The sequence below is a fragment of the Palaemon carinicauda genome, chromosome 25 (genome assembly GCF_036898095.1).
Source record: "Palaemon carinicauda isolate YSFRI2023 chromosome 25, ASM3689809v2, whole genome shotgun sequence".
In the NCBI taxonomy this organism is placed as follows: domain Eukaryota; kingdom Metazoa; phylum Arthropoda; class Malacostraca; order Decapoda; family Palaemonidae; genus Palaemon; species Palaemon carinicauda.
The window spans coordinates 2,871,820-2,889,240 of record NC_090749.1 but is presented as its reverse complement, the minus strand read 5'-3'; the positions used below and the strand labels follow the sequence as shown (position 1 = coordinate 2,889,240).

At 40.7% G+C, this 17,421-nt stretch overlaps 1 protein-coding gene across 1 annotated transcript in view; it reads left to right on the top strand.

The window, feature by feature from the left end:
- LOC137618610 (zinc finger protein 585A-like) overlaps positions 1–17,421 on the top strand; it is a 152,105-nt gene that overhangs the window by 105,781 nt on the left and 28,903 nt on the right. Inside the window, exon 3 of the mRNA XM_068348720.1 lies at positions 4,421–4,542. Within this exon, the coding sequence (XP_068204821.1) occupies positions 4,421–4,542 (122 nt within the window). The remainder of the gene's footprint in view (positions 1–4,420; positions 4,543–17,421) is intronic.

The following is a 17,421-nucleotide window of genomic DNA, read 5'->3' as shown; positions in this document are numbered from 1 at the left end:
CATACATACACATACACCAAAACACACACACACACACACACACATATATATATATATATATATATATATATATATATATATATATATATATATATATATATATATATATATATATATATATAGCCTATTACTAGCTAAGCTACAACCTTTGTTGGAACAGTAGAATGCTATAAATCCGAGGGGCCCAACAAGGAAAATAGCCCAGTGAGGAAAGGAAACAAGGAAAAATAAAATATTCCAAGAACAGTAACAACATTAAAATAAACATTTCTTATATTAACTATAACTTTAACAAAACAAGAGGAAGAGAAATTAGATAGAATAGTGTGCCTGAGTGTACCCTCAAGCAGAACTCCAACCTAAGACAGTGCTAGACCATGGTACAGAGGCTATGGCACTACCCAAAGTTTTAATTTTGGAGTGTCCTTCTCATTGAAGAGCTGCTTACCATAGCTAAAGAGTCTCTTCTACTCTTACCAAGAGGAAAGTGGCCACTGAACAATTACATTGCAGTAGTTAACCCCTTGGGTGGAGAATTGTTTGGTAATCTCAGTGTTGTCAGGTGCATGAGGACAGAGGAGATCTGTCAAGAATAGACCAGACTATTCGGTGTAAGTGTAGGCAAAGGGAAAGTGAACCGTAACTAGAGTAGAGGATCCAATGTAGTACTGTCTGGCCAGTCAAAGGATCCCATAATTCTCTAGCTGTGGAGAATTTTTATCGAAATGTTTGAGTGGGAACTTAGTCCGGGAAAGTCTCCTTACGGCAGTTACACAAAGATCAACAGGGGAGGATAATGAGCACTTTACTCTCGGGGCACAAACACCCTGCTAATATCTTTACTGCCACAGTTTACTAACCTTCACTCTTAAATACAAAAGGGGGAAATTTTACTGTCCAGAGGCCGGAGAACTCCACACGTGAAAATAAAAGTAATTTATGGCCTACTCTAGCTTTGTCAAGTCTATAGTCATCTCACTCTTAGGCTCTGTTCCAACTCCGTCCCAGCTAACCCAGCGAGATGCTGGACAGGTATTTTACGTTAATGTAATTAGACAAAACCAAAAATGGGAGCAGTGATGTAAAGTAGTTTGAAAGTTTAAAGATAAGGATCTTTACCTTCGAACCAAATATATTAATACAAAATTCCTCGCTGTTACCATCTATAGACTTACTTAGGTTTACTCTTCAAATATTGGGTATTCTGTCCGCTGATCAAATATTCATACTTTTGCACATTGAAATAAATGAGGGAGCAAAAATACTAAGGAGGTTTAATTAACCTAATATTGATTTATTCACAAATTTACATTGAAAGAAAACGGACATCTTAACAACACAAAAATGGTATCATAAAAGGAATGCAAATTAAAAGCAATTCAAAATAATAAAAATGATGGGTTAGACACGTGGTCTGCAATAATCAATAATCAAAATGGGGTCGGACACGTGGCGTGTGACTGTGTAGATTGCCTTACCTTATGTAAGACACGGCCTCTTGCCGCTGGGGGACACGTGGCCCATGTGACCCAGAGACTGTGCTAGTCTCAAACCAGAAATTAATATCCAAAAAAAATATATACTCACAATCCCACCACACACAGTCCGAATATGTAAACGCCTGTTATTCTAAGCAAGTTAAAATTAGTCTAAGCTAAAAAAATGGGGGAATAACTATGGCCAAGGTTGTAGTACCTGCACTCCTTTGAAGATTGCCCTTTGCCCGTGATTGGCTGTTGACCTGGTTGCACTTTGCACTCTTGACTGGCTCACCCCAAGAATTCTCACTTTGGCTGCAATTAAGGTATACCAGGCTCTTCTTCCTGTATATTTAATTTTGATTGTGGATGGTTTTGGTTTGATTTATTATAGTTTGTAAGAAATATATTATTTAGGTTATGTTTTGTTTATTTTGTCCTTTTGTCTAAGAGTCTGGTTTTAGATAACGTAAGGGGAAAGTTTGTTTTGTTGGGACATTTGTCTGTTAAAGTGATTCAAGGGTGTCGGGGTTGTTTTGCAACATCCCGCCACATTATTTTGGCGCCCGAACAGGGACTGCCGAGGTGGGATAGGAAGCTGGACTCTTGGACAAAGGACTGCATTAGGTTAAGAAATTAGATATAAGAATGAAAAATGGAAGAGCAGAACAAGTTACTGAGGGAGGAATTGCGGTTGGTTAAAGAACGGGAACAGAAGTTGATAGTTGAGAAAGAGAGGTTGCTAGTAGAGAATGAGAGGTTGAACTGTAAGGATGAGGAGATGCATAGGAAACTGGGGGAAATTCAGGGAACTGTAGAGAGAGTGGAAGAGGGTGTTGAGATGAGAAAGCGAGAGAATGAAGAACGAATAGAGAAACGAATGGAAGATATGATGGGGCAAGTAATGGGGAGGATGAAAACTTTAATGGGTGAAGGTGCAGTCAGAGGAGTGTCCTCAGCTTTGGGTAATGGGTTGATAGTGGAAGAGAAGGCTAAGGTAAGTGATGATGGGAAAGGAAAATATAGTGATAGCAATAGTGATACTGAGATTGAAATTAAAGGAATTAGGCATGATAAGGATGAACAGAAATGTGATAGGCAGAATGAGAAGAAAGGTAAAAGTAGTATGAAGAGGGAAAAGAAGAAAGGTCAGGATGAGAGTGAAGATGATCATGAATGGGTGAAAGTGATAAGTAAGAAAAAGGGTAAGAAAGGAATGGTTAAAGATAGGAATTTGAGCGTTGAATTGAATTCTTTATATTCAAATGAAGAAGAAGGAAACAAGAAGGAAGGTAGTAGTGATGATAGCAGTGAGAATGAACGTGATGTGTGTAAGACTGTGTTTACGAGAGAAGTACCTCGGTGTGAAAGGTTCAATGAGCATAGTAGTAGGGATGTATATGAGTTTTTCAAGGAGTATGAGAGGTATTGTCAGGATAAGTATGGTGATAGCAAGAGAGTTTGGGCTAGGGAGTTAGGAGAATATTTGACTGGGTATTTGTTGACAGTGTATGGTGTGATAATGAGTGTGGGGGATGTTGATTATGAAAGTGTGAAAAAGAGAATAATTGAGCAGGTGAAACGTATGAAAGGGAGTGTTAGGTATAAGCGTAAGAATGATTTTGATGAGGCATGGATGAATGTAGGAGAAGCGATATCGATGTATGTATGTAGCTTGGAAACGTTGGCTGGGAAGAAGTATGGGGATGAAGGTATAAATGAAAATAAGGAGTTAATGGGGAAGTTTTTGGCGACCATACCTGAGAATGTGAGTGAATTTATTAATTTGAAACGGAAGGAGAAAATGAGGCGGACGAAAGAAAGACTGACATGGGATGATATTTTAGAGATAGTTGAGGATTATGAGTTAGATAGGTGCATGAAAGAAAGTAAATCTGTGAGTGTAAGAACTGGAATGAAAGAAAGTGTGCCAGAATTTGTTAGTTTTAGAGATGCTGTTATGAGAGGACTGATGAGGGTAGCTGATAGTGTAGTAGATAGGAGTGTTAGTGTGAGTAATGTGGGAATACCTGTAAGGACAAATGAAGGATTTAGGCAGGGTAATTGGCGCAATAGGGATAGGAGTGTGAGTGCGCATCGAGGTATATCAGATAGTCGTGTCCGTGATGAAAAGTGTTATAGGTGTGGAAAGGAAGGTCATAAGAAGTATGAATGTAGATGGGCTCTAGGTGCTTGTTTTGGATGTGGTGAGGTAGGGCATAGAATTAGCAAGTGCAAGAAAGAGAAAGGGGTAAAATGTTATCGGTGTGGTATGACTGGGCACATAGCGAATGGATGTCGTAGTAATCGTATGAATGTGATTTATGGTAATTGTGGTAAGGATGGTCATTATGCTAGAATGTGCAAGGGGTCACGGGGTAAGTGTACTGAATGTGGTGTAGATGGGCATGTAGCTAGAGTATGTAGGAAGAAGGGATTAAGTCAGCCAGGATGTTCGGGAAACTAGAGTGTAAGAGGGTTCAGCTGGGTGAGTCCTCCTGTGTGTGTGGAAGGAATAGGATCAGTGTTTGTGAGAATGGGATGAATAATTGGCTGGAAATGAGCAAGTATGAATCTAGTATGCATGAGAAGTTAGGGCTGGAAAATAAACAATTAGTGTTAGTTGAATATAGGAAAAAAGAGGCGTTTGAAAGTTTTAAGTGTGGAGAAAGTGCAAGGGAAATTTATAGGTATAGGCAAGAATACGAATAAGTATGACAAGGGTGTAAATGTGCAAGTGAGTGTGGAAGATGAATGTATTAATACAGATGAAACGTGGCCGAGTATGAATGATACTTATAGTGTGTGTGGCTTTTCGTTCGATGATGTAAAAGAAAGAATGAATAACGCAAGAGTGAGAGATAAGAGAATGATAAGTAGCATGAATGAATCTTTTGCTAAAGTTGTGAATGTTTTTGATGAAATGGATGAACTGTTTACAGAAATGAGTGTAATTTTAGGCCCAGATGAGAACGAGGTAGATATGATTGTACATGATATATTAGATGATACGGATTTTGATAGGAATAGTGTTAATGTAATGAATGATTGTGATAAGGAAGAAGTGAATGAGAGAGTGTATGAAGGCCCAGTTACTCGGAGCAGAGTCCCGTTCCCGACTGCGACTGGGTAATGAAAAAAATAATGCAAGTGGTTGTGTGAAAATGTAGAAGGATTTGGCAAAGTAAGGGCGGAGGAATGTGGAGGATTTATTTTTGTTTTATTTTTATTTTTGTTTTTTGCCAAATCCTGAGAGAGAGAGAGAGAGAGAGAGAGAGAGAGAGAGAGAGAGAGAGAGAGAGAGAGAGAGAGAGAGAGAGAGAGAGAGAGAGAGAGAGAGAGAGAGAGAGTTAGTGTATCGATTGTTTGTTGTGAGAAAGACTGTTGGTATAAATGAGGTTGTTTGTTTGTTTACTTTTAGCTAGGTTAGGAGAGTAGTAAATGTTTCGGAGCGAATGCTTTTTTTATTTGACTGCTGTTAGAGGCAGTTGTGTGTGAATGCTGGATTTACCTTATCTAACTGATTTTACCAGCGTGGAAGTGATTATTTATTTTCTGAGTAAGTACAGTCTTGTTTATATTTGCTTGTCGTGATTGTGAATGATAGGGACAGTTTATTATTTATCTTTGATTATATTGCGATAGTTTAGTTAGCTAGGAGTGTTCGTAAGTGTTTTTCTTTTTTATTTTGGCAGGCCGTGATTCCTCCTTTGGAGAGACTAAATTTGTTAGAAAGTGGATTCATTGTTGATGACCTGGCCTGTATTACGATTTTGTTTGGACTGCTTTTTGGATTGCTGAACAGATGATGACCGGGCCTTTGAATTAAGATTGCTGTTGATGATGATGATGATGAAGATGATGATGATGAAGATGATGAGGATGATGATGAAGAGGATGCGGATGATGATGAAGAGGATGAGGATGATGATGATGATGATGATGATAATGATAATAACAACGACCCCAATCAGGAAAGTAGTTGTGGCAAATTGCCACCCAGTGGAATAGGTGACCACAAAGCGGTGATAGTGGTACTTTGCCTTAAAAGACATTTTGGCTTTGTGTTGAGGACAGTGTTGGTGTCCAATAAAATATAATATACACATATTGGTTGTGGTCTATTTTAGTTTTGAGTTTTTGTTAGGGTTTATCTGATTGTGGAAGCTTTTTTTTGTTAATTATATATTTAGCGTTAATTTTTTTTTATTAGTTTAAAGTGTTATTAAATTGATTGTGGATGGCCTATGTTAAGTGATTGTTTTAGTATTAATAAGTATAGTTTAAAGGTTATGGTTTGTTTTTATGTCCTTTATGTCTAAGAGTCCAGTTTATGATAACGTAAGTGGAAAGTTTGTGCAGAGGAGACATTTGTCGGTTAGTGGGATCAAGGGTGTTGGTTTTTTTTTTCTTTGCAACATCCCGCCACAGCAGGTCAGTCGGTCAGGGCGGCTTCTGAACGAATGGGCCGACCATAAGGTCGAGAGGGATCCCCTAGCTTCACCTTTCTAGACAGGTGAGAGTCATCATGCGCAAGGTAATCCAGTTGAGGTGTCATATGGGGACTTTAGGACAGGGCAATGTATTGTTGCAAGGAGTGCAGAGGAGGCAGGATTTTGTACTAAATACTCTAGAGAAATCTTTTGCTGCTCTAAGGGAGTTCGTATATACAACAATCCTACCTATTCTGGCTTGCTAAAAATAAATAGTTTAAATGATTGATTAGCAATGGGCTGGTGCGATGGTCATACATCTTAAAATTAACAAACCTTAATTGGTATTGAGAAATAAAAGATGCATTAATTCAGCAGTATTGAAAATTGTATCAAAATTCAGTTTAGGAATTTAGTCTCGACCCATGTAGTTAAGGAAAGAACCAACATACGCCGGGGTTACGCCTTTGCGCCGTGCGTATCTACGCTGTGACGTCACGAGCATGGCGTACACTACTGTCAACAACTCAGTTTAGATTAGTCTTCCCGATGCTTCGTTAAAGAAAACTGAATGTAGGAGAGGACGTAAAAGGGGTGGCTACTGTATTAGTAGAAGAGAGCTAAAAATACGATTGAAAGGAGAAAAGTGAAGAAAAATTCTTCACAACAGTGGAAGACCATGGTACAGAGGCTATGGCACAACCCAAGAATAGAGAACAAAGGTATGATTTTGGAGTAACCTTCTCCTATAAGAGCTGCTTACCATAACTAAAGAGTCCCTTGTACCCTTACCAAGAGGAAGGAAGCCACTGGACAACCAGGGTGAAGTAGTTAACCCCTTGAACAAAGAAGAATTGTTTAGTAATCGCTCTGTTGTCAGATCTATGAGGACACAGGAAAATGTAAAAGAGTGAGCCTGACTATTAGGTGTATGTGTGGGCAAAAGCAAAATGAGCCGTAACCAGAGAGAGAGAGAGAGAGAGAGAGAGAGAGAGAGAGAGAGAGAGAGAGAGAGAGAGAGATCCAATGTAATACTGTCTGGCCATTCAAGGCGATTTTATTAGCAATAAGAATTATTATCTCAAGTTAACGATAAAAAAATTAAGCTAACAATCTTTATATGGACTAATATTGTATGGAAGACATAAAAGAAATATTATCAAACTAAACTAATTATGACAAGATTGAATATGGTCAATTCAAAAGTAAATTTCAGGGGAAAATATGCAGATAATCTGTGCAAAGATGAAGAAGATGCTACTGAACATTTATTTTCATGCTCAAAATTGGGACAATTGAGAAAACAAGACATAAGTATAGGTACGTTGCAAGATCCTAGCAGGGATCTGGTCGCATTTAGGAATACGGCAATGCACATGAAAGAAGAATTTAAAAAGTCCAAACTGACCACAATAGGTTGCCAAAACTGATGATGGGAGGGTGTTGTCCCATCTGATTTCATGGTAGAATGGGATAAAAGTAGAGATTGAGAATTTCAACATTAATTTATTAATGGTAGGCTACATGTAAAACAAGCCTATTTACAATAATAAGAATAAGTTGAGGCGCTTTGCACATATCCATATAATGATAAAGTGCCCGCAAACTTATTTTGCCGAGTGACCAAATAGAAACATTTGCAAAATTTGAAAGCAACTGGAGAGGTTTCTTTTAAAATTAGTTTGTAATAAAAAAATTATTGCACAAATAAATTGGTTTTATTGCCTATGAAGATTATGATAAATAGAGATAAAAAATAAAGCAAATCTAATCTGTATGTATATCAATAATACTTTTACTTTTACTTTTACGGGTTTATTTCTCGCCCTCCGTCAGACACTAAAAGTCTGTTCAGGCGGGCCTTGGTGTGTGAAAAAATAATTTAATTCCAGTTAATATTTTGCTCTGTATCGTTATCAGTTATTTCGCTAGCATTTGTATTCAGGCTTAATAGTTTTCAGGTCACTATTATAACACTTTCTAAAAAGATAAGTCTTCAGTTTTTTCTTGAAAGCTGCCACATTATTGCTATTCTTGATATCGAGTGGAAGGTCGTTAAAGAGTCTCGGTGCAGCATAGCTGAACGTTCTTCCTCCTATTGCATGATTCACACTAATTTCGAATAGTCTATGTGGGTCATCTGCATGTCTAACTCTTACAGCGGCGCTGGTAGCTTCAGGGTAGGGGACCAAGCAATCACAAAGATATTTAGGCTTATCACTTGTAAGTGCTTTGTGAGTCAACAAGCAAATTTCAAATTCAATTCTAGCCTTAACAGGTAACCAATGTAGATCGATCAGTGCAGGAGTTATTCTCTCCCGAAATTTAATGCCTTTTATCAGTCTAGCCGCCCGGTTTTGCACATTTTGAAGCTTTCTTAGTAGTGTACTGGGCAATTTGTAGTACAGAGAATTGCAATAATCAAGCCTTGATATTGCATGACTCATCACTAAAATTTTTGTACTGCCCTCTGTTAAATATTTTCTAATAAATGCTATGTTTTTCAGGTGATAGTTACACACTTTCACTGTGTTCACAATTTGGTCCTTCATTGACAAATTACAGTCTATCAGTACACCCAAATTTTTCACAACAGGCACAATCCCAACATCAGCATCACCAATTTTTATACTTTGAATTAACTGGCAATTCTTCAAACCCACCTTTGTGCCAAAGAACATACATTCTGTTTTATCAACATTTAATTTGAGATTTTTTCTCTGCATCCATGTTTTTATTTCAGTCATTATCTCATCAATTTTCTTCTCTGTATCTTGTGTTGTTGAAATTGAGAGTTAAAACTGAGTATCATCTGAATATAGTTTAAAACACAAGAAAGAAAATTTCAGATAATTCTAATATTCATATGGACACATCATCTATGGAAGAAAAAAAAAATAATAAAAATATGGTCAAACTAAACGACCCCTAATGTTTGTTGATCGTGTTAAGATTCAAGTGTTTTCATAATAATTCGGAACTCATTTGAACACAACGGGGGAGGTTTCTTATAAAATTAGTTCGTGATCAAAATATATTTAATACACAATACACAACTAAACTGGATTTATTGTCTGTAAGAATTAGTAAAATAAATTGAGAACGAAAAATAAGTAGTTTAAATCTATATACAGATATAACATATGCAAGAGATAAAAGAAATGGGAATGGGAAAATATTAAAACTAAACGCCTCCCAATGTTTGTTTTTGTTCCCCGCGTTTTGTTTTTGTCATTCAAACAACAATTTTGTATTTTGTCATTCGTAGTTCGCAATTTAGCAGTTGTTAATCGGACAAATCTTTAGCCGAACATTGTCACCGAAGCTGTAAGTATACGTTAAGTGTTTTAACTGTTATAACAACAATAGGGAGTTTGAAGAAGTGATATATTCAAGTAAGTTCCGCCAGTTACTTTTTGATCGCAATTCTTCCCCATCGATACTAAAGTATTCTCTCCCATCAGGGGACACTTATATTACTTGTATTACTTAACATTATAAGTACGCACATCTTATTTAAGTCTAAAGTATGCCGCCGAAACCTTGTTATGCTGCTGAATATACTCATAACCCATAACCAATATTGGTGTGCCCTCACTTCCCTTGTCCTGGAGCTCCCCCCTTAATTACTTTGCTCTATAATATTAGATCTCATTATTTATTAAATATTAAGTAAAGGATTTGTTTCCTTACAGGACAACAAAGCACATCTCGGAAAAGTTGAATGGATGGCAGTTGATTGGTAAGTATAAGATTGTGTTAAAGCCCATAACAGTATTTATATTTTTATATGTATTTATATATCCAAGATCTGACACAGTGATGTACGTAAAATTTTGGGGGCAACCACCTTTGATTAACAGATATCTTTGAGAAAACAAAACACTACCTGACCTAGCCTTTGTCCGCCGATCTACAAATCATCCAGATTTTATAATCGTAAACTTTATTTATCAAAATATTTAGATGCCTCAATAAGTAAGGGAACTTGGGTGCCAATTGTTTTAATCTGGTTTGAATGGCGATTCATGATGACAATGTTAAATTCTAATTGAGGTGAAGCATCAGCCATTAAATGTTTACTATAGTTGTGTGGGCAGAATGAGTTTAACTTCACACCTATGGAAAAAAATGCGAAGCAAATGTTGTTTGTTTAAAAAATAAATTTAAGCTTGTGTAGTTTTGGTGTATATTTACCCATGCACCGCTTAAAGATTCTACGATATTTGTAGAATAAGAAGGTATCCTGGGTCAGGTTAAGTAAGGTTAGAGCTTCAATTCCTCATGAGTAAGGACTGTATTCTAGGTTAGGTTAGAGAATTCTTACTCGAATGGGAACTATCATTCTTTAATAGTAGTTATGACTACAGGCGGGTGGCGGAGGAGACCCCCTCATCTGTCAGTCTTTATTGCTACACTACCACTTTTAAATTTGGTTTCATGCAGTATGCACATACTCTTACTGCCTTTCAAATGTGGCTTTGATCCTACACGTAACATAAACTGTTGACCTTTGATAGGAACATAATGTCGGCAAAGTTGAGACGTCCGTTAGACTTTTAACAAGGTAGACATTTTTGGTCTCAAGTGGCGAAGACGCTTCGCCTACCTGATAGGTAGAACAACCTTCAGTTTGACTAAGGCTGTCGGAGAGTACTACTGTACTTGGCACCCTTTTCTGTCATTTTAATCTTTGCTTTTATTTTAGTTTGTGCAGTTGGTCTTGCAGTGTTGTTGGAGGGACTTTACAATTGGTTTGTTCCGTAACCGAAATACAAACCACGCTATTTACATTGGGTTTACCTTTTAGCGTAGCTGAAATGGCGAGATGTTAGAATTTAACGAGGGTGTATTACCCCTGCGCTACTTAGCAGGGGGGTAGGGGAGTGGTAGCTAGCTACCCCTCCCCCCCTCACACACTAGTGAACTGCTTCACTTCACTTTTGGCTCGGACAATGGACAGACGTCTCTGTCTTTGTCCTCGCTTGGCAGCCATTGTTTGTTTTGTCTTTACTTAATCACTTACTTTTCTTTTACTCAATATATATGTAAACATTTTCTCATGTTTATGTATATATTTGAGTATAGAAATCAGTAAGTTTCCTTTTCAGAGTTTGTGCTTGTGTGTGTAGTGTACGATATCTCCGTGGAGCCCTCGGCAGTTTAGGCCACCATGGTGTAATTTCATGGGTCGCGATCGAGTTTGACTTCGGTCTTTCTCTCTCTCTCTCTCTTGAGGTCGTTCACCCTTTTACTACGCTACTTTTACTACGTCTGAGTAGCTTCCTTCCCGTGTGGGTGGGGTTGCTACGCCATACGTTTTGTCTCAATTAGTTTATGAATCTAATTGTGTTTGTTGATTTTTCAGTTTTGTAGAACGATTCCTTTCGGGGTTTTCGTTCTTTCTTTAGTGTTCATTCATTTTTAAATTACATAATTACATAGTTACATAGTTATAATTGTTATAATTCTGTGTTGGTTACAGCTCTCCTTTCGTGAGTGTAAGTGGTTGTGAGGGCACGTGCCTGTTGTGTAATTCTTGTTTGTACCGTAACTGAAATACAAACCAAGCTATTTACATTGGGTTTACCTTTTAGCGTAGCTGAAATGGCGAGCCATTAGAATTTAACGAGGGTGTAATACCCCCGCGCTAGTTAGCGGGGGGGGGGGGGGTAGGGGAGTGGTAGCTAGCTACCCCTCCCCCCCCCTAACACACCGGTGAATGCTCCACTTTCACTTTTGGCTCGGTCATGGACAGAAGTCTCTGTCTTTGTCCTCGCTTGGCAGCCATTGTTTGTTTTGTCTTTACTTAATCACTTACTTTTCTTTTACTCAATATATATGTAAACATTTTCTCATGTTTATGTATATATTTGAGTATAGAAATCAGTAAGTTTCCTTTTCAGAGTTTGTGCTTGTGTGTGTAGTGTACGATATCTCCGTGGAGCCCTCGGCAGTTTAGGCCACCATGGTGTAATTTCATGGGTCGCGATCGAGTTTGACTACTTTTACTACGTCTGAGTAGCTTCCTTCCCGTGTGGGTGGGGTTGCTACGCCATACGTTTTGTCTCAATTAGTTTATGAATCTAATTGTGTTTGTTGATTTTTCAGTTTTGTAGAACGATTCCTTTCGGGGTTTTCGTTCTTTCTTTAGTGTTCATTCATTTTTAAATTACATAATTACATAGTTACATAGTTATAATTGTTATAATTCTGTGTTGGTTACAGCTCTCCTTTCGTGAGTGTAAGTGGTTGTGAGGGCACGTGCCTGTTGTGTAATTCTTGTTTGTACCGTAACTGAAATACAAACCAAGCTATTTACATTGGGTTTACCTTTTAGCGTAGCTGAAATGGCGAGCCATTAGAATTTAACGAGGGTGTAATACCCCCGCGCTAGTTAGCGGGGGGGGGGGTAGGGGAGTGGTAGCTAGCTACCCCTCCCCCCCCTAACACACCGGTGAATGCTCCACTTTCACTTTTGGCTCGGACATGGACAGAAGTCTCTGTCTTTGTCCTCGCTTGGCAGCCATTGTTTGTTTTGTCTTTACTTAATCACTTACTTTTCTTTTACTCAATATATATGTAAACATTTTCTCATGTTTATGTATATATTTGAGTATAGAAATCAGTAAGTTTCCTTTTCAGAGTTTGTGCTTGTGTGTGTAGTGTACGATATCTCCGTGGAGCCCTCGGCAGTTTAGGCCACCATGGTGTAATTTCATGGGTCGCGATCGAGTTTGACTACGGTCTTTCTCTCTCTCTCTCTCTCTCTTGAGGTCGTTCACCCTTTTACTACGTTACTACGCCTTTTGTAGCTTCCTTCCCGTGTGGGGGGGTTGCTACGCCGTACGTTTTGTCTCAATTAGTTTATGAATCTAATGGTATTTGTTGATTTTTCAGCTTTGTAGAACGATTTCTTTCGGGGTTTTCGTTCTTTCTTTAATGTCCATTCATTTTTAAATTACATAATTACATAGTTACATAATTATAATTGTTATAATTCTGTGTTGGTTACAGCTCTCCTTCCGTGAGTGTAAGTGGTTGTGAGGGCACGTGCCTGTTGTGTAATTCTTGTGTTCCTTTCCCTCGGGATTCCTCTTCGGAGCCTTCCCAGGGGAATGAATGTGTACTAATGATTTTTATTTTACAGTTACCAATCTAGTTCGTTTCTGTAATATGGCAACGGTGAGAGCTGTCTTGTTGAGGCCTGGGGATTCGGCTGTTGCTGCCTCCCCTATGGATTTTCGTCAGTGGCGTGTCTCCTTCTTCTGGAAGTACTCCCCTGACGATTGACAGCTCTCCAGTTCATTTTAGAACATTCAGGAGGCTCGCCTCCTTGGGTGGGTAACTTTCCTTCCGAGGGAAGTTTTTTCCTGTCCAGACTTGAGTTTTTCTCCTTCGGGGGGTTCTTCTCTTGCCTTTTTTTCGTGCGACTATGCTCTCGGTGCTGAGCGGTCGCACCTGCAGTTTTGCTCAAGGGGCTGGGCAACTGCAGGAGCCCCTCTTCGGAGGATTGCTCCTTTTAGGTCACAGAAACGGATGTCCGTTTACCTGTGGGCGGGGTTTGAAACGTTCGTAACGTAATGAAAAGATGCCCACGCTGTTGCTAACATTCTTTTAACGTCAGCTAACAATGTTCCTTCGGGACTAGTTGTTTGAAACAATAACCCTGTAAGGATAGAATAAAAGTCTCGGAAGACTATCGTGTAAAAAGGCAAGTCGTTATACCCAAGGTACAATGACTGGGGAGGCTGCTTCCATCAAACGGTAGAACTGAGTTTAAGACCATAGCCTTGGGGTTTTGTCTTGGCTAGAGTGCATGCTCCGGGAATGCTTACGGCCTTCATGAAGTTTTAACACCCATTGAAGTTTTGTAAAAACTTCTCAGGCACAAGTCGCCCGAAAAAGGGTGAAGTCTCGTATGTGTGGGTTTTCTTCAAGAAGGCCAGACATAATTGCCATCGACCGCTTACCTAAAGGGGTTGCCATCGAACGCTTTCTCGATAGTGAGAAAACTACCGTCTAAATCAGACAAAGCATGCCCAGGGAAATGAATTGCAATGTAAGGAATTTTCATTCCTCTCTCATTTCCATCTGCTAACCAAACCACTTGAAGTGGGAAGGTGGAGGAAAGATGACGGTGGTTCGTCCGAAAACGAAAGAATTGGTGCTGGCGAAACCAGACTAGCTGATATAGTAATCAGCTGGGAGTGTAGAGTCACACCTTTGGAAGACCCATCCCGTAGAGGGGAGGGGGGGTCGACCATAGAGTTTTCAGAAAACTCTGGATCGCGGAAACTGAGAGATTCGGATGAGAACGTAGGGGTTCAGAATCTATTTGTGAATTCCTTTCTCACGACCCTAAGGGATGTTGTGCCGAGAACCTGCAGGAACTCTGTCGCCGATTCCTGATAGAATTTCCAGGAATCGTGATACGTGACCAGGACCCAAAGGAACTGTGTCCTAGTTATCTGTAGGGATTTGTAAACCCTTAGGCAGCAGGCATCCCTCTGTCATCAGAGTAAAACTCTTGATGACGATGGCCGCGCGAACAATTCACGGGATGAGAGTTCGAAAACTCTGTCATAAGAGTAAACCTCTTGTGCACTCGTGAACACTCTGTCACAAGTATTGCTATGATCACGAGAATCGAAAGGTTCAGCGTGAACTGCGTTGTGAGACCCCGAAGGCTCATAAGAGTTGTTCACGCACTTCAACCGGTTGCGTGCACCTCGTTCGTGCGTGCCAAGTTGGTTGTGCGTGCACGCCAATACAGTCGTGCGCTCCAATCCGATCGTGTGCGCATGCCAATATGGTTGTGCTGCTCTTGCGCCGCATTGTTGGTAAGCGGAAGGGAGCTCGTGCGTGTGCCCTTCCCGATTGCGCGCACCTTTTCCGCGCTCGTGGAGCGCATGAGGTTATTCGCGCATAAGGTTGCTCGCGCGCATGGCGCGCCAAAGGATGAACCCTCGCGCCATGATCGCCATTTAGTTTGCACGCGCAAAGGAGGTCGTGCACGACGATTCGGTCGTGCGCGCCAACTTGGTCGTGCGCGCCAACTTGGTCGTGCACGCGAGAGCTCTCAGGTTGTTGAGAGAACTCACTTCTACGCTCACCCGAAGGTTCACGATAGCTTGTGTTGTGTGAGCGCGAACGATCAACACAACGAGAGTTTAAAAAGTCTCTGTCATAATAAGAATGACTCTGGTCACGAGAACCCCAAAGTTCAGCATGAACTGTGTTGCGCGAACTCGAAGGAGCAACGCAACGAGAAACCGGAGTTTTTCTGTCACAAAACACCCAAGTGTTAGCGCGACTAGAGTTACGAGAGCCCATGGGTTCAGCGTACCTAATGTTACGAGACCCCGAAGGGTTAGCACAACGAGAAACCGAAGTTACCCTGTCACTAAACGCCGAAGTGTCGGAGTGACTAAAGTTACGGGTGCCCAAGGGTTCTGCGTAACTAATGTTACGAGACCTCAAAGGGTCAGTGCAACGAGAAATCGAAGTTTCTCTGTCACTAAACACCAAAATTTCGGAGTGACTAAAGTTACGAGAGCCCAAGGGTTCTGTGTAACTAATGTTACGAGACCCCGAAGGTCAGCGTAACGAGAAACCGAAGTTTCCCTGTCACAAAACACAGAAGTGTCAGTGACTAAAGTTATGAGAGCCCTAGGGTTCAACGTAACTGATGTTACGGGACCCCGAAGGGTCAGCATAACGAGAAATCGCAGTTTCCCTCTCACAACACACTGGAATGTTAGAGTGACTAAAGTTACGAGAGCCCAAGGGTTCAGCGTAACTAATGTTACGAGACCCCGAAGGATCAGCGTAACGAGGAACCTCGCACGACACCCCGAAAGGTCAGCGTGATTGATGGCACAAGTTCCCGAAGGCTCAACGTTACCATCGTTACGAGAGCCCGAAGGTTCAGCATAACTGAAACCCGAAGGTTTCGAGCGAAGTCCCGAAGGACTCCACTGTCATGAGACCCCGCAGAATCACCATGACGAAGGATCAAGATAACACCTCCGCACAAGAGGCTTGTTCTCCCGAAGGAGAATGTCGCTTAAGAGAAGGCTCTTGCTTCGCCCCTGAAGGAGAACCATAAGTGTAACGGGGGACCGCTGATGCCCAGTGGCGGTCTTCTCTCGAGGACGAGAGACTCGTTCCCCTGAAGTGATAACCTGTTTCGGAGAAAGCTCTGCCACCGCCCCTGGTGGATCAGCAAACTCCTACAAGTTATTTCTCACGAACGAGAGGGAAGTTCTCCCGAAGATCAACTAAGACAAGCTTTTTCCCAGCTCTATGGGAATAAAGTGCAGGCGTAAAATATCTCTCGCGAACGAGGGAGAAGTCCTCCCGAAGGAGGACATCGCCAAAGACAAGCTTTCTCCCAGCTCTATGGGAAAAAAAGCGTAGGCTTAATAATCTCTCTCGTGAACGAAAGTGAAGTCCTCCCGAAGAAGGACATCGCCTAAAACAAGCTTTCTCCCAGCTCTATGGGATGAAAGCATAGGCGTAAGAACTCTCTCGCAACGAGAGAGAAGTCCTCCCTAAGGAGAACATCGCCTAAGACAAGCTTCCTCCCAGCTCTATGGGAAAAAAGCGTAGGCGTAAGAACTTTCTCTCGCAAATGAGAGAGAAGTCCTCCCGAAGGAGGACATTGCCTAAGGCAAGCTTCCTCCCAGCTCTATGGGAAAAAAGCGTGGGCGTAAAAATCTCTCTTGCAAACGAGAGAGAAGTCCTCCCGCAAGAGGACATAGCCTAAGTAAAGCTTTCTCCCAGCTCCATGGGAAAAAAGCATTGGCGTAAACAAATCTCTCTCTCTCTCTCTCTCTCTCTCTCTCTCTCTCTCTCGAGAGAGAGAGAGAGAGAGAGAGAGAGAGAGAGAGAGAGAGAGAGAGAGAAGTTCCCCTCAGAGGAGGAACATCAAGTTGAAGGCTGACAGCGAATGCTACCTCGTAATGAGGGCAGCTCACGAGCTACCATGTGTACTACGTCGCTGTTACCTGTGAAAAAAAAGAAAGTGTTATCAATTACAATTCATTCTCCGTTGCACAAAATACACTGTTCGGGGAATAAGTCACCTTCCTTGTAAGTTAATTCCTCGAAAGGGAGCTGAACTGTTATAAACTTTGATTCTGTAATGAAACACATGGCAGTGTTGAGAACCTGCCGAAAGACAACAACCTTACGGCGGAGGCAGTTGGATACGATGTCAACAGCACTAAAGTTACACGTATCTAACAACGTATATTTCCATTTATACATATATACACTCAAATATATATAAGATAAATGAAAACACACAAGAAAACCAAAAATAGAAATAAACGAGAAACATCAAGGCCAGTCTTTGCGGGAGAGAAGGGCAGCATGTCCGTCCTCTACCGAGCCAAAAAGTAAAGTGGTTACTCAGCCGAGAGGTGTGAGTGAGCGGGGTAGCCAGTCTACCCCACCCCCATGGCTCGTCTTTCAGCTGCGCCATAAGTAATACCCTATTATAA